Source organism: Scatophagus argus, chromosome 16, assembly GCF_020382885.2.
Source record: "Scatophagus argus isolate fScaArg1 chromosome 16, fScaArg1.pri, whole genome shotgun sequence".
Classification (NCBI taxonomy): domain Eukaryota; kingdom Metazoa; phylum Chordata; class Actinopteri; family Scatophagidae; genus Scatophagus; species Scatophagus argus.
The window spans coordinates 14241907-14264107 of NC_058508.1; the positions used below are offsets into that span (position 1 = coordinate 14241907).

At 41.5% G+C, this 22201-nt stretch overlaps 2 protein-coding genes across 2 annotated transcripts; both read left to right on the top strand.

The window, feature by feature from the left end:
* The first annotated feature begins 1621 nt into the window (after positions 1–1621).
* Positions 1622–6427, top strand: LOC124073709 (inward rectifier potassium channel 16-like). The gene is made up of 2 exons (XM_046416122.1): positions 1622–2070; positions 5246–6427. Exon 2 carries the CDS (start codon positions 5272–5274, stop codon positions 6418–6420), a length of 1149 nt encoding a protein of 382 aa, XP_046272078.1. The 5' UTR covers positions 1622–2070; positions 5246–5271; the 3' UTR covers positions 6421–6427.
* Positions 6428–9982: 3555 nt separating this feature from the next.
* On the top strand, positions 9983–13008 carry LOC124073708 (inward rectifier potassium channel 2-like). The gene is made up of 2 exons (XM_046416121.1): positions 9983–11344; positions 11939–13008. Exon 1 carries the CDS (start codon positions 9992–9994, stop codon positions 11306–11308), a length of 1317 nt encoding a protein of 438 aa, XP_046272077.1. The 5' UTR covers positions 9983–9991; the 3' UTR covers positions 11309–11344; positions 11939–13008.
* Positions 13009–22201: the final 9193 nt, after the last annotated feature.

Genomic DNA, 22201 nt, shown 5'->3' on the forward strand with positions numbered 1-22201 from the left:
CCACTGTATTATATTTATCCCTTATATTTTACCGCTTTTAATAAAGTGAAACAGTTTTTTTCATAACCTTGACCTGTTCTGTATTAATAATTTGAGTGATGAAATACTTGCACATTTTTACAAACATCTGTGGCATTTTGAGTAAATACACTTTGCTAAACTGAGGTATGCAAAGATAATTTAAAAGGTGCCAATTTTTTTGCTTTGTTTTTTAGTTTTTCAAAAGATGTCAAAAGATGCACTAACCTGCTTTCTCTCTGGACTATTGGACCATTGAGAAACAGCTGCTTTATCTTGAATATTTTACATTTGTTTCATACCTTATTGGCCTGAATATTATCAGTCAGCGCTGAGGTTATCACCTTCTGGTCACAAATATGTCAGACGAACAACACCCTCCTCTGTCTCTAAAGCTGCTCACACTACCAACCTGCTGAGGACCCTCACCCTCCTTCTGCTCTCTTTGACCTCACTGACACCACTGGCACTGCATTCACTGGGAAAAACAGATTTATGGTCCTTATCCCATGTGCTTCAGGTTTTATAGGACACTTTGGAGGAAAGGAGAAATGAATAAAAAGTACTTTTGTAAATACTAGGTTGTTTTGTTTTATTTTTGTAGGAAAACATGGCAGCAGGTGACAAATACAAGAAACGGTGGAAAATAATGCAGTGTGGCTCTCAGGCATTCTGTGTTGCTTTCAAATGTTGTAGATGAGCTTTTCTCATTTGATTTTGTCCCTGCTGAGTCAACACACACGCAGGCAGGCACGATTCACTTCATTCTCTTTTGTAACCTCTTCAACCTCTTTGATTGTCTATCGGATAGACAGGATAGACTCTCAGTTCTTTCTCAGAATTCTCAGACCTCCTCCTCCTCGTTCTCCCTCTTTTCCCTTCTGGCTTCTCCATGGTTACCCGCTATATGCTGCCTGTTGGTCTTTTGGCAGATTGCAACCGTCATGTATTGTCACCACATTCCGGGAGGAAATGTTGTGCCACTGCTAGTGTCAAGCATCGTCACTTAAATCAATGCCTTTGCTTGTTGTCCACAGTCTTGTTTACATCCACCGTACCTACAGTAAACCAGTAAGGATTTTATTGGTTCCTGATTAATACAAACTATTACACTTTAAGATGCAGGTATTGTATTGTATTATGAAGTGTTACCAAAACCGCTACAAAAACTGTTTGTACACACAGTTTGTAGTGACATGTGGTGCAGGACACCTAAAAAAAGTAAATAACACTATTGGTTTGTGCCATCACATTTCACAGGTAAAGAAATAGAAAAGTTTTACTTTCTGTGTGTGTTTTCACTCATTCTTTAAATAGCTGCTGGCTGTGCGTGACAGACTTATGAACTGTTCTTTTTACAGGTTATCTCGAAGTGGAATGTCTCTTATCTCTGTCTTCACACATCATCTTTAAAAAAAAAAAAATACAGGATGAATCAGGAAGTTTTCTGAAGGGAGCAGGGGTTGTTTTGGTGCTGTTGACCTCCTTGTAGCTTTGGATACTCTGATGACAGCAATAAAAGTGGTGTAAAAGTCGCGCTGTCCTGGCCATTCAGCTGTGATCTCCCTTCGTTTATCAGAACCAAACTGAGAATAACTGGAACAAAGAAAATCCTTGTGCCAGTGACGTCTCAACACAATGGAGCAAAGGTTAACTTTCTGTCTAATGAATCATGGAAATCTGAAGGGAAATGACTCAAATATACATAGCTGCAAAATAACCAGTGATAAATAATCAATATTTGTCTGCTTTTATCATTTCTCTGAAGGCTACTGAAGTTAATCAATTTAGATTTCATCATCCATAAACAGTTATGAGGACATTAAGTGAAGCTCTGAAATATTCCATAGGTCATAAATACCTCAAGATTGACCAATAAGGTTTTAGAGGGAAGTGATTGATATCAGAACAAAATGGGACTTTGCCTCAGGACCAGGCCGGCCCACTGACACTCTGCAACCAGCTAAACTCAGAGGTTACTTCTACTGCGGCAACACATCGTTCTGATGAGCACATGTGACGCATGACGAGCACCTAATTTCTACTCTGCAAGTAAGTTGAATTCTGGCATACATTGTTTGTGTTTTTTCAAACAAGATCTGTGGGTATGTTGAAGATCTAAAGACTTAATTTTTTTTTTTTTAATTCAAAGAAAATTTGCTTTTGTGTTCCTGCAAAGAGTGATGTGTCAAAGATTTTACTTGACTGCTTGTAAGTAGCTGAAAGCTACTGTGAGATGAATAGACACAAACTAAACCTAAACAATAATACTTAAAGATATTAGCAGGGGAGGAAAAATAATACAATTGTAAATGAACTCAGTGGCAAACAGATTAGTAGGTAACTTGTAGGCGTTTTCCAATCCTGTTCATATTCTTTCCCCTGTGCTGTTTTATATTGATTTCATTTTGAATACAAGGAAATGTCAACATGTTTCAGCACATCGTCTGCATTGTTTGGAATTTAAAAAATCGGGACATGTAAGGAAAAATATGCAAGAAAACATAAGGTAATTTGTGAAACTTAATGTAGCATTCAGTGTGCTGTCACATATAACACACCCTGTGTACTCACATGGTCCTACAGAAAGATTAAAAGAACAAAAAAATAAATGTGGACAGCACATGAATAAAACAAACAAACACACAAATATGCACAGACAGAACAAAATTGGAAGCACCATACCTTAACAATATGTGCTTGTGTAAGTTTCCTTGCTGGTTCTGTGTGTCCAGTGTCATACATGCGCTGCAGGGTGGGCCAGACTACCTGACTGTCCTGTAACCCGTTCTGACCTTGTCCACGCACTCAGTGATTGCTGTGTAGAAATCAGGCTGCAGCTGTCTGCAATCTGTTTATGAGTCAAGGATTCACCAACTTACAAATGCATGTTGACTCTGTAACTCGCTGTGTTTCCAGCACCACTGGCTTTTTTTTTTTTTAGCCATTATTCAAACACAAAACTTGTGTAAGTAGAAGTTGGTTTGAGCTTTTATGTATTATTTTTATATATTTTCTTTCTAACAGTTTCGCTCCTAAAGGTCTCATGCATGACAACATATTTTTCCACTCACATGCCTGTTACTGTTTTCCTGCCAGCAGGAGTCCTTTCAAAATACAGTGAAATCTTATTTGGACTGACATTTATCTGATTGACAGGAACTCTGTGTTTTAAAGAGGGCACTAAAGCACAAACATGATAACTAAGATGGCTTACAGACAACTGTTTGGCAACACAACTGAGCCACATGAGGTGCAAAATTAGAGCTCATTCACCATAAACTGAGATAAGCATCAGCTATGTGCTCTCAGGTGACTCAAATAAGCAATAAAAACTTGTGATAAAAGTCTGACAGACTTGTTGCAATGAATTCTGATCAGCGAGTAAGTTTACTCAGCGTTAGGCACTCGGACATAGAAACTTGATAGCGTCCCTTTCATCAGTGACACCTCAAGCAGCTGTCGCTATCAGAAGACGATAAAAAAAAAAGTCCTGACTTTGTTGTTTTTCATGTGTTACTGAAAAGGAGGTGGCATGGTTAAAGTTTGACGTTCGGGGCAACATTTAGAGGTGAAAGTTGTTAGAGGTGGTTGGGGATAATAATTTACTCTCATGAGGACAAAGAGATTAATAACTGAGGTCGAGGTTTCGCTTAATTAGCCGAGACATATTTTCTTAGAACTTGTAAAGTAAATACACAGAAACACTTTTGTCAGTGTAATTTTGCCAGTACTTAAGGTAAAAATGTAAAGATCCTTTATGGATCATTTATCTGACTCTAACTCTAAAGTCTCTCTAAAGTCAGCGTCAGTCAAAAGACTGCAGACTGCTGACTGTACCCTGCTTGCTATTGTTCTGGGTCACATCTGGAAGGTAATGGACTTTGCCAAAACTCAAAACCAAACAGATAAGCCAAACTGATTAAAAAGAGGTTCTTCCCTGTGGGAAATAGATTTTCCTGACCCAAAGCCTTAGTTAATCTCGTCAGAGGGTGATGGCCAAATGTAGACATATCATCATGGGCTGAAATCAATAGTTGCACAAGGTCAAGATTAAAGGACTCTTGTCTTAGAGCATTCAGTGTTTGAAGGACAGAAATATAATGTGTCTCAGACATATGTCAACAAAAGCTTGAATGAGAAAGCAAAATTGATGTGGCTAAAAATAAAACTGCAGTAACTACTTGTAGAATGTTACAATTGTGAGACAAATCAGTCACCACCAATTTTTCAACAGCAAGCCACTGACCCGAGATCAGATTTAGCTGTGAGGAATTAATGTGCGTAAAAAGAAACATGTACAACAGCTGTACAATGTACAATTGGAAAAGCTTGTCAGCACTCACAGACAAAGAGTGCACTGACAGATCAGTGAAACAATGCAGTAAGATGCTAGATACATAAAAGAAAGCGGACAAAAATACAATAATGACCAAAGTAAATCACTACTTCTTACAAACCAGGCCTGCCAGGGTCGTCCTGGGCTGTGTTATCACATAAGCAACTTGTACAAAATCAACATATTAAAACATTAAAACTGATGTTTATGTGTGATGAAATCTGTCTTTATAGTTTCCATAACAATTTATGATTCTTATCCAGGGTGATCATAACTGTTATTTAAGCTCAGATACTTCAAATGAATATCAAAGCTTTTACTCTTAGTAATCCGGCTTCCTCCCACAATACCAAAAACATGCACATTAGGTTAATTGGTTACTCTAAATTGTCTCTAGGTGTGAGTGTGAGAGTGTGTGGTTGTTTGTCTTTGTGTGTTGGCCCTGCGATTGACTGGCGACCAGTCCAGGGTGAACCCCGCCTCTCGCCCGTAATCAGCTGGGATAAGCTCCAGCTCCCCCGCGACCCTGACGGATAAGCGATATAGAAAATGGATGGATGGATGATTTGGGCAGCATCCAGTCTGTAATCAAACCGGTAAATAATCAACCGGTAAGAAAGTTGTGCTCTTGCAGTATGTTTTTCACACCCAGACACGGTCACTATGAAAGTCATTTGCTGCTGATAGCCTGAGGCTCTGAGTGACCAAGGCTACTCACTCAAACATGAAGGGTTCAGCTTGACAAACAACTCCGAGAGCCTTTTACAATTGAGTCACATGTAATGAGGAAAATGCTGTCCCTCCTACCTCCTGTGTCCACTTTCTCAACTTTAACTTGAAACTCACCCCATAACGTGCATTTTCCATCTCACCTCTGTCTTTCTACAGGACACCGAAAGGCAGCATTGGTCATAATGAGCACAGAAAGGGGTGAGCAGGTCATCATCGATACCCACCACACCACAATCCACACACTGGGCAGGCAAAATGAGTCGAAGCAGCTGCGATATATGCAGAAAGATGGCAGGTTCTCTGTGGATTTTCAGAAGGCTCCTGGAGACTGGAGTCCATACCTGATGGACATCTTCACCACTCTTGTGGAGATCCGCTGGAGGGTGATGTTACTCATCTTTTCCCTCTCTTATATCCTCTCCTGGCTGTTTTTTGGCCTCTGTTATTGGCTCATTGCACATGTACACGGAGATGTGGACAATCCAGACGATGAACTCTGTGTGGCAAATGTGCGTGGCTTTACTGGAGCCTTTATGTTCTCAATGGAAACCCAGGCAACTATTGGCTATGGCTTCAGGGGGATGACTGAGAACTGTATGGTGGCCATCGTGGTGGTGACAGTTCAAGATATATTCAGCTGCCTCCTTGACACTATTGTCATTGGCATTGTTATCACTAAAATGGCATCCGCTCGCAAGAGAGCCCAGACGGTGGGTTTTAGCAAATGTGCAGTGGTCAGCCTGCGTGATCGGGCTCTGTGTCTGTCATGGCGACTTGGGGACTTAAGAGGTAACCACATCCTGGAGGGTGTTGTTGGGGCCATGTTAGTCTGCTATAAGAAACAGCCACAGGGGTCAATTGTGATGTCATACCAGGACCTGGACATCCAGAATCGTGACATTGTCCTTGCCACACCAGTCACCATTGTTCACAAACTTGAGCCTGGTAGTCCCCTCTACACTCTGGGCCCCTTAGACCTGCTGGAGGACCAGTTTGAGCTGGTGGTGTCATTCACCTACACCGGTGACTCTACGGGTATGCTCCACCAGACGCGAACCTCCTACAGACCAGCAGATATCCACTGGGGCCAGCGCTTCCAGGAAATGCTGAAAGTGGGCAAGAAGCGCTACAAGGCAGACTATGCCCTGTTCAACGAGACCACGTGGGTGCCGGTGCCCATGCTCAGTGCGGAGCAGTTGGACAGGGAGAGGCGTCCTGCAGAGGGCAGACAGTCCAACAGTCCAATTTGTCCATCAGTCAAGAGAAACGGACACACCTGCCTGATGAATCCAGATGTCATTGAAGAAGTGATGCAACAAACCTGTTTGTAGCTTAAACAACCAGAAAAGATATGTACATATTAATATAGGGTGCACTTATCCCATGATGCTATGTTTAAGGAATGTAATAGCGTGATAAGATGTTGTCTTGTAAATGTAAATATATTTATATGTGATTTTATATACATAGTTTTTTATGCTGTAGATGAATAAAATCCACAAATGTAAGTCAAATTAAAGGCGTGTTGTTCTTGTGAAACAGCAGCAATAATAACAACAACTTGATGTGACGGCAGTGCCATTAAGTACTTATCTGTGAGTTTATCACCCCTTGTAGCTCTACACCGCCACCTGGTGTTCACCGAGTACACTCACGTCACTCCAGTAGTAGTGATTACTTTGGAAAGTCACAGATCAGACCAAGTCTCCTTCACATTAGCCAGTACATTTGACTGATTTTTAGAGAGAAGACAACACTTGGTCTTTTCTTGAATTAATCAAAGTGTTTTAACTAATTTTAGCTTAAAAATCAAATGAAATTTTGTAGCGACTCTGGATATGCTTTGCACTCAAACTCTTTCCGGTATAAACGTCAGATCTTCGGCGTCCTTTTCAGAAAACGAAGGAGGTTGGTTTAACTCCTGCAAGACAGATAACATAAACCTCCATGTGGGCTCAGATCAGCGAACTGGCGCTGGAGCTTCCGATTGGCCGCCGCTGCTGCGGGGGGCGGGGAGAGACACACGTGTTTTTAAAGTGAGTCTTTGCAACGAGAAACATCTTCTTCGGTAGTGCTGGGGAGGGTTATGGCTGAATTTGCAGCGCCAGATGGGAAACTAAGTGAACACAGTAAAAGAGCAGCAAGAAGAAAAGAGGGCGAAGCGTGCATATCTGGCGCCTATGGGACTGGACTTATTACAGCGGGAGACGGGACCGATTTGCGCTGCAAGGACCAACAGGTTGGTGTGATAAGCGACAAAGAGGTGACTCTAATTATGGGAGTGATGTGCAGTGGGGAATACGGTCGGCTGTGGCTAAATGATTTCTAGCTTAATTAAAAGCTTAATGCTAAAACTGATGTTCTGTGATAAGAAATGAATTTCATTTCTGAGAAAAGTTGTTTCATGTGTTACAATGTAACTTTAAATATCACGATTCTTCTTCTTCTTCTTCTTCTTCTTCTTATCATCATCATCATCATCATTATTGATGTTATTAGTAGCAGTTATAGTAGTAGTAGTAGTAGTATTTTTTCATGCATCTGCCTGATATTGCAGGATGTAGACTGGATGATCTGGACTGGCCCTGTCCTTGATTTGAACTAAGCTCTATAGCCAATGATGTCTGCGCATGAGCTAAATTATGTAGTACCACATTGACCCCGAACAGTTAAAAATAAAATGACTACATGAAATTAATACAAACATGTGAAATTGCGACGAGAATATAAAAACGGCTTCTACAGTATAATAACAAGTGTTATAAAGGCTTGTAACAAAAGATACCAGCTGCTGAATGATTGGCCATAGTTATTGATTTGTGTAATGATAAATAGAGCAGCTTTATGTAACCAGTTTCCATCTGCCTCAGCAGTTGGCTCTAATTAAGACCACATGCAAAACAAACAATCACAGGTTGTGCAGCCCCTGGAAGCCTTGGTCTGTCACCATGTACCAAGCTGTGGTAATAAGTGATGCGACATAGTGAGCAGATGAAAACTCCCACACAGAGAATTCAGTAAACTGTTTCAGAGGACACCTCACTTTGTCATGTGCTCAATCTGATTGTCACCACAAAAGTTAGAGGTCTGATTTGCTCTGCGGTCTCCCATGTTAAAAACGTACTCTGTGATAAGTGTATTACGTCCTCTCAGCCGTCCTCCTCTCTCCAGTTGTGGCGTCTAAACTAGGCCTCTGTGCAGCCAAATTGCTTGGTTAAACAAATGAATGACTGAATTGTCAGCATGCGCATGAGGTGAAGTGCATATTGTATTTGTAATAAGAAAGCTGACATGGTCTGACTTTCCTGTGGCAAGTCTTCCTGGCTAAGAATGTGTGAACAATAAAAATGTAGCACTTAAAAAAATGGCTGCAATGTTTTCGGTATCGTATATAGAATCACTAATATCCAATAAACAAAATTCTTTGGCAAGCCTTGAGCTGTGAATGAATGGAGCCCCATATTCTTAATAGTGTCCGTGACAGGTTGCTATTTCTAGTTGACCCAGCAGTGACATCATTAGTTGAGAAAAACAAAGATGATGCACAGGGATTTAGGACCACGTCCTGGACATCTCATCCCACATGACTGTTGATCACTTTGAGAGCAGTTTAAATACACACAAAGTGCGAAGATGGAATATAAATGACCGTTGTCTACACACACTTTTTTGATCTTTTTGATTTTTGACATCTGCCCTGTGTTTTTTTTTTTGTTTTTTTTTTTTTTTTCAAAACTAAGTCATAGACAGATTATTCTGAATATCTGCTGAAAATCATCGCCAGATTCTATGTTATACTTTGTGAATCTCTTTTTTGGATTTGTTTTGCTTTGACACAATAGTGACCCTCAGATAACAGCCAGAAGTGGAGGTCGGGTGTTATTTTGGCACTAGCTGAGCTTGTCTGGCTGACCATCGCCCATTGTAGCCTGTGGTGTTGCATTTTAATGGACCTTTCAGGCCACACACACCAAGTCAATAGCCTTTCTAATTTAGCTGTCCGTGTTGTTCTATCACATATGACGCAAGGTTACTGTTGCCTTCAGAGAAAGAGACTCATCCTCTCTGAAAGGCTGCGAGGTTCATTAAATCTTTGACATGATGTAGCGGTGCAAACTGCAGTTGAGAATTAGTTTTGGCTGAGCATATGCACACGTGTTATTGAACCTGTGCGCTCAGTAACTGACAGAAAATAGCATGAAATGTAATAATTACTGTTAGTAAATGCATTCCACATGTTTCAGATTTATGCACTGCTTTCTCACTTACATCTGTGCAGGGTTTAGAGAAACATCTGCACAGAGCTACTACTTGTATTTGTTCCAGCGGCTCACTGGATTCACTCGAACTTGATCTGTAATTTGACTCAGTTCCCCATAGACTGACGTGCTTAATTAATTCTTACATTTGGCAAGATTCTTTCTTCCTCGCTTCATCAGCCAAGTCCTACTACTGATAATGCACACATAATGCATTCCCTGTGCTTCCTGACTGCACTGCATGCGCTGTTTGTATACTGTCTCTGTATGCAGTGAGGGTACAAATATATTATTTAGACAGCAGGTAACCACACACCCCCACACACACTGATCTTTACTCTGGTTCCTGTCAATTACTTTAAAACTGTTATTCTCTCTGTCTGTAATTTCCACAGCCCACTTCGCTGATGAGGTCCAAAGCAGCTGTCAGAGAGGAGTGACTTGCCCTAAACAAAGGTGCACAGCACATTTGCAGAAGCACAGGCCTGGTCACCCCTGTCCCCCGCAGGATCTAGTCCTGCTGTCCACATTTTCTGCTTGACTTTGTCCCTGGGATCATTCAAAACTGTTTCTCCAACGCTTCTACCAAAAACTTAGACTGTTTTCCAAAGCAGAATCGGCCCAGCCCTCCCAGGCGGAAGTAATGGGGAGTGTGCGAAGCCACCGTTACAGCATTGTGTCCTCGGAGGAAGACGGCATGAAGCTGGCCAATATTGCCGTCCCGAATGGCTACGGAAACGGCAATGTGAACAAGGTGCACACAGAGCAGCAACATCAGAGCCGCTTCGTCAGGAAGGATGGCCACTGCAATGTGCAGTTTATCAATATGAGCGAGAAAGGCCAGCGGTACTTGGCAGATATCTTCACCACCTGTGTGGACATCCGCTGGCGCTGGATGTTGCTCGTATTCTGTCTTTCTTTCCTGCTGTCATGGTTGTTTTTTGGCTTAGTCTTTTGGTTAGTGGCCCTCTCATACGGGGACTTAGAGAACGAGACTCAGATGTGTGTTTCCAATGTGGACAGCTTCACTGCTGCCTTCTTGTTCTCAGTGGAGACCCAAACCACTATTGGCTATGGTTATCGCTATGTGACCGAGGACTGCCCCATTGCCGTTTTTATGGTTGTTTTCCAAAGCATTGTGGGCTGCATCATTGATGCTTTCATCATCGGTGCCGTCATGGCAAAGATGGCCAAGCCCAAAAAGAGGAATGAGACCCTGGTGTTCAGCCATTACGCTACAGTGGCCATGAGGGACGGTAAACTTTGCCTAATGTGGCGTGTGGGAAACCTGAGGAAGAGTCACCTGGTGGAGGCCCACGTCAGGGCCCAGCTTCTCAAGTCTCGCACTACTGCTGAGGGCGAGTTCATACCCCTGGATCAGGTAGACATTGATGTAGGCTTCGATAGTGGCATCGACAGAATCTTCCTGGTGTCTCCAATCACTATTGTGCATGAGATTGATGAGGACAGTCCATTCTATGAGATGAGCAAACAGGATTTGCAGACGTCAGAATTTGAGATCGTAGTGATTCTGGAGGGCATGGTCGAGGCTACAGCCATGACCACTCAGTGTCGGAGCTCCTACGTGGCCAGCGAGATCCTCTGGGGCCACCGCTTCGAGCCGGTGCTCTTTGAGGAAAAGAACTACTACAAAGTGGACTACTCTCGCTTTGACAACACATACGAGGTGCCCAGCACGCCCGTCTGTAGTGCCAGAGAACTAGCCGAGAAGAAGTCTAACGCCTCCAGCTCAAGGAACTCCTTTTGTTACGAGAACGAGGTGGCTCTCGAAAAAGTGGAGATGGAGGAGGAGTTTGAGGAAGAGGAAAACAGGGAGATGAGGGGTGTTGATGTCGGTGCACTTGAGGACACAAACGAAGGTGTGGTGTCAGACTCTGAATGCAACCTGGACTCTTTGCCTTTAGAATCAAGGCCTTTGACAGCAGAATCAGAAATATGACCACAGAAAGAAGGAAGGGTTAAATACTACCACAGGGTATGTTACAACTTGCTTGAAATTGGTCCTGATTGCTGTTGTTTGTAATGCATGACAGTTTGTGAAAGACTGATTAGAGTATGAAGTTCTCTATGCAGAAGCTCACGCACAAGACACTATAGAAATTCACACGTTACATTATTTATGGTGATAAAATGGCTTAGACGTCCCTCCTTAAATTATTTTGTTAGAATTCGGTTCAGAGAATTTTGTCAAAAAATGCAATTTCTAAGTTATTCAAGCACATATTCCCAGCTTGAACATTTTGCATTTAGCATCCTGGGTATAATACATCTGTGGCCTGAAACCTGAAACTTTGAAATTTGTTTAAAAATGCCAAGCTAAATTTATATATTTTTAGTCATTTTAAGTTTAAAAGTCTTCAAGTTTGAAATGCTACTAAAACCACTTTAAACCTGTTAAACCGCCTGCACAAAGGCTATTGTTTGTTAATGAGCTGGTCTCTTAGCAAAGTATATTTATATTCTTCTTCATTGTGGTTGGCTTGATGTTGCTCTTGTGGTGTGAGGCACAATGTCTTGCACAGGTATACTATGTTTTTATCATCTTATCTAATTATAGCATCTTTTGCAGTGTGCAAAACTGCAAAAACGGAGCACCCTCTACAAATGATGTTACAGGAAGAAATATTCAGAGGGGATTCACTGTGCAGTATACTGCCGCTCCTTGTAGATCTTCGTGTTCTAATATGCAATACTGGTCAGTGGTAGAACATGACAAGAAGCTCAGCCCTGAGCCAAGGTGATGAATGTTGATGATAAGTGCTGCTAAGTGACATATTGTATGTTTAGAGAAAATCTAGGAGCCAAAATGTATTATTTATCTATTAAAGTATCCATTTTGAAGATTGCAGATGCAGCCTATTTCTAGACTTAGACAAGCATGATTTGTCAGTGTGTTTTCCAAAGCTTTAGTGGACCCCCCCCCACCCACACCCCCCACCCCCATAACAGCAGAAACTGTTTCATTACCCAAAGCCAAATGTGTAAATATATAAGCAACAACCGTGACTTATCTGTTAGTTGTTGTTGACCTTAAACCTGAATTTTCCTCATCTAACAGCAGTGGGTTGTTGAATCATTGAGTTATTTGATATTAACATCAGTGTTCTTGGCATGGCAGACGTGCATTATTTGGACACATCTCATAGTTAACCCTAACACCTCACCACTGCGGGTCTCGTGAAGTAATTTGTCATTTCTGAATGGACCCTCGCTTTGATTAACGTTTTAGTCACAATCACAAATCCTATATGGATGTAGCACACTCAACTCCAGTCTTACACAAGATTGAGCTTTAATGTTTTGTAACTTCTACTACTGCTGGGTGTTATGTCACACATTAATGCCTGGATACAATCAGTGGAATCCAGAACACTGTACTGCTTCTCTGGTAAGGAAATCTATGAAGACATTTGGTCTGCTCTCACATTGACTCTCCTGTCTTAGGTCTTTATTTTTCTACCAAGGTCTTCCCATCTTCCTGCACAAACCAGAGACTGTACAGATTTTTTTTTTAATCTTTTGTAAAATATAAGGCAAATACTGTACATTGATATTGCAGTTGCTGAAAAGTCTTTATGTCCTTTTTTTCAATAAAAGTGTAAAAAATAATTATTATGAAGTTGATGCATTCATTGTAAACAGCAAATCACTTTTGGTGCTTGTGAGATCTTTGAGCTGATTAACAGTTATTACTTATTCCTCTATGGTTGAAGTGGTTGAAAAATTTCCAAGCATTTGCACTTTGACCCAAAATGTATGACATTCGCTGTCATCAGCTGTGGGTACACATGCTGCTCCTCTAATTTGGAGCTGTGGCCCAAATTTCAGGCTGCTAGCTGATGGAGCCCACACCATCATTTGCTATAATTCACCATAGTGACTCATTCCGGTTCTGTGAAGTCCACGGAGACGGCTCGCTATATCAGTCAGCTCTGCTGGAAGTCATTTTCAGTGACAGCGATGGAAAGAACACCTCATTGGTTTTACGCAATCTATTTCAATAAACTGTGGAAAATAATTGTATTCTGCACTTGTCTTAAGAGAGGGTGTTAATGTGTAAAAATAGCAGGAGGATATACTTAAATGTTTGTATTTCTCAAAGTATTATCACTGTTAAATCCTCTTTTCACTTTTTTTAGATTGAGCTACTGTAAAAATGATAAATGTGTTTACGTCAATCTAGCTACAAAACCACACGAATGCAGATTACATAACACACCAGTACTCCAGTGAGGATCCCACCAGCTCCCCTAATCTAGCATAAACATGCATAAAACACTATTAAGCAATAGCTGTGATCAATATGCTTGTATCAGAGATGAACGTGGGTTTGCAGTATGACACATCTGTGGGCAAATTGAGTTCCATCTGCCAGCAGGAGACACAGTCGAGGCACCTATCGATCGGATGCGTCCGCAGGAAGGCAGTGAGCCGATGTGATTTGGCTCTACATATAGGAAGTGGGTGCTGCCCGGGGGCTTTTTCCACATTAGCCAATGAAACTCCCACAAAGCTCCAGCTTAGAGTGAAATTGTGGACTGTCTTTTTCTTTTTAGAAACAAAATTTCAGTTCATTCTCACTAGTGAGTCCCAGTTTGCCTGAATTGTAAAAGCTGAGAAAGTTTTACTACGTTTAGATGGCTCTGAGTCCTGCAGGGTGGTTTGTTATATGAAACATTCAGAACTTTTAGTTTCAGCTTCCTTTTGAAAAATTCTAAACTCTAAACTCCTGAAACCTCTCAGATGACATTTGATCAAACAACATGGTGGCTGTTCAGTCCGTCCTGGGAGCATTGTTGCAAGGAAATCGACAGCCATCGCTCGCCAGAGAGCTCCTGTCAATGACGCTGATGACGTCTCTCTGGCGGATTCCCCTGAACTGGCTTATTAACATCAGGCACATCAGCTTGACCTTCAGGTTAGATGGGTGAATATAAACAAAAACACTTCACCAGCAGAGTAAAGCCATACCTGACACACAGTGTTTGATTCATCTGGTTTACGTGAAAGTAACAGCTTTTGGATGGAAAAGTACTCATAGGCGAGCAGACATATTCCATGCTCCAGACCTCAGCATGAACTGATGAAACATTAAGACATGATCAGTGGAAATGTAGCATTTGTCCTCTGGTTATCCCCTAGAGACGCCGCTGCTTTGTCTCAGTGACTGTCAGTTTATACACATAATTTTAGAGAGTGTTAAAATCACAGGCATTTTTATCACTCAGGAGGAAGTGTCTGGACAAAGTCTTTCCTGAACATATTTAAAAAGGGTATTAAATGAGAAAAAAATATCTGACTCTGAGCTTATGTGGGGCATATCCACAGCCTGCAACTTTATAAATAGCTGTAACAGTCCGTGGCCTAAATTCACGCCTTGTGTGTGCTGCTGAGGTTATCAGAGTCACTGACATTAATGCTGGTTAAAAAGATAAAGTTTATTTTAGTTTCTTCTTAATTATGAAGAAGAAACATGGCCATACAATTCAAAAGAGCATGTGACAGATATCTCTGTTATGGAAGTGCTCAGCCAGGAGATGTCGAGTAGAAGTAAGTCGAAGGAAGCTGGATTTGTTCCTGCCAATTTTGGGAAAAATGAAGAAAGTGTTTCGTGATGACGGTGCTCCTTCTGCAGTGCCAAACAAGAAAAGCAGTAATCGATCAGTGAGCGACTGAACCGAAGTACACGCAGCTTTATCCCATCATCACAGACATTGTTTCCAGCCATCTGACAGATGTGACGTCTCTGTTAAACTCAGCTACTCCATTTTGTGTCACTTCCGAGAAAGCAGTGTGATAATGTTGACAGTAAAGTAAAGCTGTAGTATAGCAGTGACGTTCACAAATTGTAACCATTCAGTCAAAATGACTTATTGCCTCAGCAAGTCTGGAAGTGGGACAGAAGCTGCAGAAGGCAAACTTTTCTCAGAGAATGAAAGCCAATACAAGTCTGAGCTTTGACCGTAGCTTTAACAAGCACATAACTCACACAGCGTGTTCTCTTCACGGCGAGGCCGTAATTAACAGCCTGTTGAAGCCTGTGATCTAGTCAGGTGAGGCTGAATGCTGCAATAACAACTTTTAATGCAATTATAAGTTCACCTCATTGCAAAGGGATCACATTAGTTTATATATCAGATCATATAATTGCGATGACATCGCAATAAGACAAGGTGCCTGGTGGGTCTGACTGTGCAGTAGAGATCTGCTGTCTCACGCAGGCAGTTTGTCAGTCGGCGACGGCAGCGGTTTGAATGATGAGGACTCACAGAGGCTGCAAAAATATTCACCCTCAAGCTGCAACTTTGGGAGTGATCATGTTGCCTTCATTCCTGTGCAACATGTCACTGTTGTGTGCCAATGTTCTCCAAGTAGTGCTGGTGGCAGCACTTATGGATGCAAGAACACAAAGATGTTGCATACCGTAGTTAAGGTGGTCAATGTATATTTCCATACCTAACATGCATTTTGATGAGTTTTTACAAGTAAATTTTGCAAAACAAAAAACAAAAAAAAACAAAAACAAGTGTGTCAGTAGAAAAAGCCAGTTCAAATGAACAGATGTGGCCTGATTTGAGACATTGAGACATTAGAATACACTAAATACACTAGACCTATAAAGGTTTACAGGACTGGAGGCTCAGATAACAGATGAATGTGTTTCACCAAACAGCCAACAGCTGACCCACTTGCCAGAACCTTCTGCTGTTGAGTGCATGTGTGTGTGAAGGGGATTCCTGTCTAGTGACAGTGAAACCCCTTTCGTGATCGACCTCTTCTCATAATACTGGGTTATTCTCACGCGTTTTACTCATACTTCACTCATGTGCAGTTTTAAATTTTGCAGTTTATAGTAACGTTTGACCACCGAATGTTTGATAGTGACATTAATGTTTTGTCTCAGATCTGATGTCAGTCAGATCTCTCTCTCTCTTACATGTAATTATAATTTCAATCATTTTTGAACTATAATAACTTTGTTCATGCACACTCTCACACACACACACCTGCTGACACTCATTCTGGCTCTATCATGAACAGCTGAGTGTCTCATGACACTCAGGGGAGGAATAGGAGAATCCAGCAGGTACAATATGTTGGAAGGGATACAGGATTTTTCCATTCCCCAAGCCTGCTGAAAGACAATATGTATATTTATTCACAGTGGGTGTGTCTGGTGACACAAGCAGAAACAAAAAGGCAACATGTCGAAGCTTACAGCTCAATCATTGTGTTTTTGTGATAAGTTATTGCTTCACTTCATGTCTTGGCTTTTCTTTCTCATGCAAATTATCTGCGTTCGTGTCATTGTCTGAGATCACGTAGTCTGCACTTTGTAGTCAGAGCAGAGAACATTTACTGTCTCGTATCTCTGTCAGTAAGTGCTTGTCTGTTCGTGTTTCTGACCTTTATCCTTCTGGCTCAGACTCCTCTGACCTTGACAAATACATGGAGGGCCAGGGAACAAAAGTGATACCTACTTTATGCTCATTGCTGGCCCTTGACCAGTGGCACCTCATACTGAGAGGACTTGGCTCTGTGTGGAGTGGCTCTTTGTTGCCTATAATGGAGGTACATCAGTGAATGAGCCACATCAGTGAACACGTAGCCCCTGTGGCCTCCTTTAATAATGCCTGCCTCCACTGTTGGACTCAGGAGGGTGGCAAGGGACTCTAGAGAATGCCCTAGGGAAGATTTTTTTGTGGAGTCCTCCTTTCTTTTCCTGGAGCCAACAACTATGAAATAAAATTATGGAGTATATCAGGTGGATCTGAGTAAAAATACAGTAAAAATAGCAAGTGATGACAATGATATTCAACCGTTGTGGGCCCATATCCCTTAGACAGGGTCTGGGCCAGAGTCTGCCCCTGTCTGCTTCCATCAGTGCAATCCCTGCTGGCAATTTGGATCCTGCTGCAGAAAACAGCTAAAGCTCTTGAAGGTGTTGAAAGTGATCACACACTTCCATTTTTTTTTAAAAAATTTGTCTGCGTTGTTCTGTTTGTGGTCATCCTGCAGGGTCTTGGCCAAGTTGCACTTCACGATAACAAACTCTTGAACTCATTGTTGCTGCGTCAACGAAGCCTGAAAAGTAACAATGAAATAAAATAGGAACCTGAAAAAAGCATTTGCGATTTCAAGAATGGAGAATTTAAAGGACAGGGGACACTTGAGAGGGGGTTGTTTATGAGGGCAGCTGAGGATAGCTGGATACCTCTGAACTGTGTCCAGCCCTTCAGTGATAAAGGTTACCACCAAAATGGTCTTGCCAGCCAGCTACTATGTTCATACACTGAGGACCACCAACTGCCACAAGTGCTTTGACTATTTATGGAAACTAATATCTGCCAAATAGCCATATGTTAGCTGTAACATAATCCGAGAATATTTCCTCAGTTATCATCAATATTACCATCTTTAAAAGCTAAATACAAGTTCAAGTTGAGTATACATGCTCCTCTCCAGGAAGACCATGCTTCACATTCACACAGTTAATCGTGTGATTATTAGCAGGTGAAAAGAGAGGTAGCCAATTTCTCCTCTTATCCACATATTCCCAGCATTCCCTGAGGGATCCACTTTGACCACAAGTCTGTTTCTGTAATCTGCTCAAAGAGCCAAACTGCTCACTCAACATTACAAACCTGTTTTTGTGAATGGGGCTGACATCTTTCCACTGAATGTGTGGTACATCAGCCCCTCAGGGCAAAGCAGCTTCTGTACCTAAAAGAGCCAAGAAAGGCCTACAGCCAGGGTTACTATAACGATATCTGGGCAACCAGCAACATCATCTCTACTGTGGATCCCTCTAGAGGATAAAGAGAGGCAGAGAGAGGAAGAAACTTAGAATCAAACTCTTGTTGTTTGTTTAGTGTCCAAAGATAGATGGTGATGTGACTGTATGACATGTTTGATTATTTTTAGGGCCCACAATGAAATGCACAACCTTCACAACTCTGCTACATGATGTCTGCTTCGTATCTGTGACAGTGACTGCTTTTACTCTGTTTACGCGATAGTTCATGCATAATATAAGATATAAATGTTGTTTTATGTATCAAGTTATAAGCTAATTTCCAATTTTTAACAGAGATCCAGAAAGACCTTTTTAAAAAAATGGAAGGTGCAAACAGCCTTCCCTTGAAAATAAAAAGTGCTAAATTTAGTATTTTTGGAGCATGGCCCATACAAGAGTCCAAGAATTGGGATATCTTTGATTTAGACTACTCCTAGTTTGTTTGTTTGTTGTTTGTTTTCTTAGCCATGCTAATTATCCGAGGATATTGATGCTGAGCTTTCCTTCAGCTGACCAGACCATCCACTTCGGTCCACACTGAAATATCCCAACAATTATTTGATTTGGTTGAATGGGTTATAATAACTTTGGTGATCCCTTAACTTTTCATCAAACACTTTAATTTATGACTTAATACCTGCAAAACTATTCCCTTTAGACATTCCCATTAGCCTAACCGTTTAGTGCTGCTTAGCAAACATTAGCATGCTAATTCTTTAAACTAAGATGACGAGCATGGTTAAGGGTATGGCAAAGGTTACTGCTATAAAACTCATATATAACTTGATCTTTATTCATGGTCTTCAGCGTCAATTTATGCACACACGTCCTTGATGCATTAATTTGTTTAATTTTTCATTAATATGCTCATTATTTATTTATCGCTACGCTTGCCCATGTATATTGTTACCCCAGAGAAAATGTTGTCCTGACCTTGCAAGCTGCATTTGCATTTTAGAGTCTCCCACGGTCACCTGTTAACGTCAGGTAGAAATGGTGTCAGAGATACAGATCCCTCTACCAGAGCCAGGATAGCTGTCTCATACTGTATCTGTTAATCATGGGAGAGAGGAAGTTAGTTACAGCAACACACACACACACACACACACTCACACAGAGAATCGGAGCACAAGGTAAAGTGAATGCGATCATCCTCTTCCCCACTTTAGATTTAATTCACACAGAACAAGATTAGAGGATCCAATCAGTGGTGACACTGAGCTGGGTGCTCAGCGGAATGGGACACCAGGGAGGCCTAATCAGCCCCACTGCTCTGCTCTGCTGCTGCAAGCCATTCAAATCCCCTCCAGACGAAGCAGATGGTTGATATCATATTCTCCCTTTTCTAGGTGAGATTATCTCCTCAGCTTCAGACCTCACGGGTGGGTTTTTTACTGCAACTGTGGCCATTCTGCTAACCAGTTGCGGGATGCTGATGCTGAGTTTCCCAGCTGAGTTACCCAAAATGTAACAGCTGGGTTGGGGCTCCTTATGTCCTCAGTTTGGCACAGTGAACATCTCAAACTCTGTGCTGTATGACCTTCAAAACACAATAAAAGGGAAGCATACAATAATGAGAATGTTTCATTAAAAAAAAAATGCAATTTTGACCATAAAATTGCCACCTAAATTGTTGAATATGCGTCTTTTTTCCCTTTAATGACATTTTAACTGTTAATAAGCAAACAGCCACTCGATTCTAAAAATAACGAGTGCTTTCTTAATTCTGCTCAGAATGCAATTTCTCCCTACAAGAAGATTATTCCTTACGTCACACCACAATTTTCTTTTCTGTCCTGCCTGTCCTGAGATTACAGAGGTGGCTTACGCTTGGTTTAAGCAGGTCTGTCATAAGGAAAACAATGTGGCAGGAACTCTGCAGGAGATGACATGTGACTTCTGATTAGACACTCCTCAGAGAGAGAGAGAGAGAGAGAGAGAGAGAGAGGGAAGGGCAAAGGTTGATATGATGGGTAATTTTCCCCTATAGGCAGTGACTGAAATCAAACACACACACATTATTATTATCAGCCTTATCAGCTTAAAGGCAATTTGACAGCTCCCTAATACACAGCTAAATCTGTGCCTAAAATAGCAACTGTTGTAAAAAAATAAACAAAATAATAATAATATACAACACTGACACTTCTGGAACAGCAAAGACACATAGTATCCCACGTGGCATGGTGCCAAAGAGGACTGCTTCTCAAATGTGGTCTAATTAATGCAATGTGCAAGTACGACAAGTGTAATGGAAGCCATCTCTACTCAAGTGGAGCACTGAGTACAGGGCTAGTTTTCCATGTCCACCGAGAGAAACAGGTAACAGGAGAGGAGCGGCAAACCACTTATGGACGTCTTTGCCCCGCAGAGAGAGAGCTCAGCGTTACACCTGTGGGCTCAGGTAATCAATGTTGTGTTCTGATCTCTCGACTTTCCTCGTGACTTACAGCGCCAGATAAGCAGCACAAAGACGTGCTGATTAAAAGTCAAGCTGCTGATATCAAGACGGGGCGAATTACACAAGTGGCGGTGGAATAACGGAAACGTCAGGACTGAATGGATGCAATGCTCTGCACTGTTTCGCCAACTTGAAAGATTACTTTAAAAAGCAGACACAGCACATGCAACATCATCTTTCCGAGAAGCCAGGATTATTTGTCATTTAAATATTGGCAGACTTGGAAATAATCAGGACAAAAGTCAAATGTTATGCCAAGTCTATTTCAGGAACAATCCTCATCCCATTCATGAGAGATGATTACTTTCCATTGCTAATATAAAAAAAAAAAATGAACGGGATATATGAAAATATGGACACTAATCACTCCCCAGTGGATCTTGTAAGGCCTTGGGAGCAGGATCAGCTTGCTGTTCCTGCAAGCAAATCATATGATTGGAAAGAAAGACCTTCCACTTTTCCAGCATGGAAGTTAATCCTCAACATACTGTACACCTGCCCCCGTCACTGCGACACTCTAGAGTCTACCTTAGACACACTTACGCCTCCTTTTTATTTTCCTGTCGTTGCCCTCTCCAGTGCTGATGTCATTATCCCACCATGTAAATTTAAAAGTATCCAAAAATCTTAAAAGACAACATTTCCTCCATTAAAGCATCTTGCCATTTAATCTGAAGTTGCTGACCATCTGACCTAGCTGTATTTTTTCAGCATCTTTTACTATAGTATGATGCAAAGGTGTGATAAGAGTGGGGGTATAAAAAGACATAATCCTCAGCATCATCAGATCAGGCTTCATCACTAGAAGAGATTTATATATAAAAAGAAGTCGCAGCATTCTGATCCTTTTTTAGTCCTGGTTGTTTTGCATTAACAGGCACAGACTTGCAGCGAGCCAGCCTTGATGAGAAGCATCTCTCTACACTCAGTCTCACTGGGGACGAGCATGTTTCCATTAGACCAGCTGGGCTCTAAACGCATCACCTCTCCTTCAGGAAAACAGCCCTGGATAGGGGGGCTGTGCTCTTTGCTTCTCCTGTCCCCTGCTGCCAGCTTCACTTCCCACCATGAGAAACCAGGAGACATGTGATGGCAACAAAGAAAACACTCATTTGCTGACCTCACTCCAGTGTAAACAGTAGGCTAGCAGGTGTAAAGAGGCTGAAAAACTGTTTATATTTAATGTAGCAGTAATCTGTCCCTGGGAAGGGATAGAATTAGCCAACTGCTGGCAATCAGATCATCCATTACAGTATAATCTAAGTCATTTCCAGAAATCTGAGCACCTGTGGCTATATTTTGGCCTCTGCCGAAGTAGTTTGATTAACAGTAGTTACAAAACAGTCTCACCAGCCACCATACTACTCCTTCTTACAAAAAACTAAGCTAGGCTACTTGTGATTGTGATACTAAGAAAAAAATAAGCTGTCTCTGAGGCTACTTACAGGCACAATGGTGCTTTGAGCTAAATGCTAACTGCTCACAGTGAAAATGCTAACATGTTTTTGTTGTAGTTTGAGATAATGCTTGCCATGGTTGACAGCTGACAATGCTAGCATGTTGATGTTTGCCAT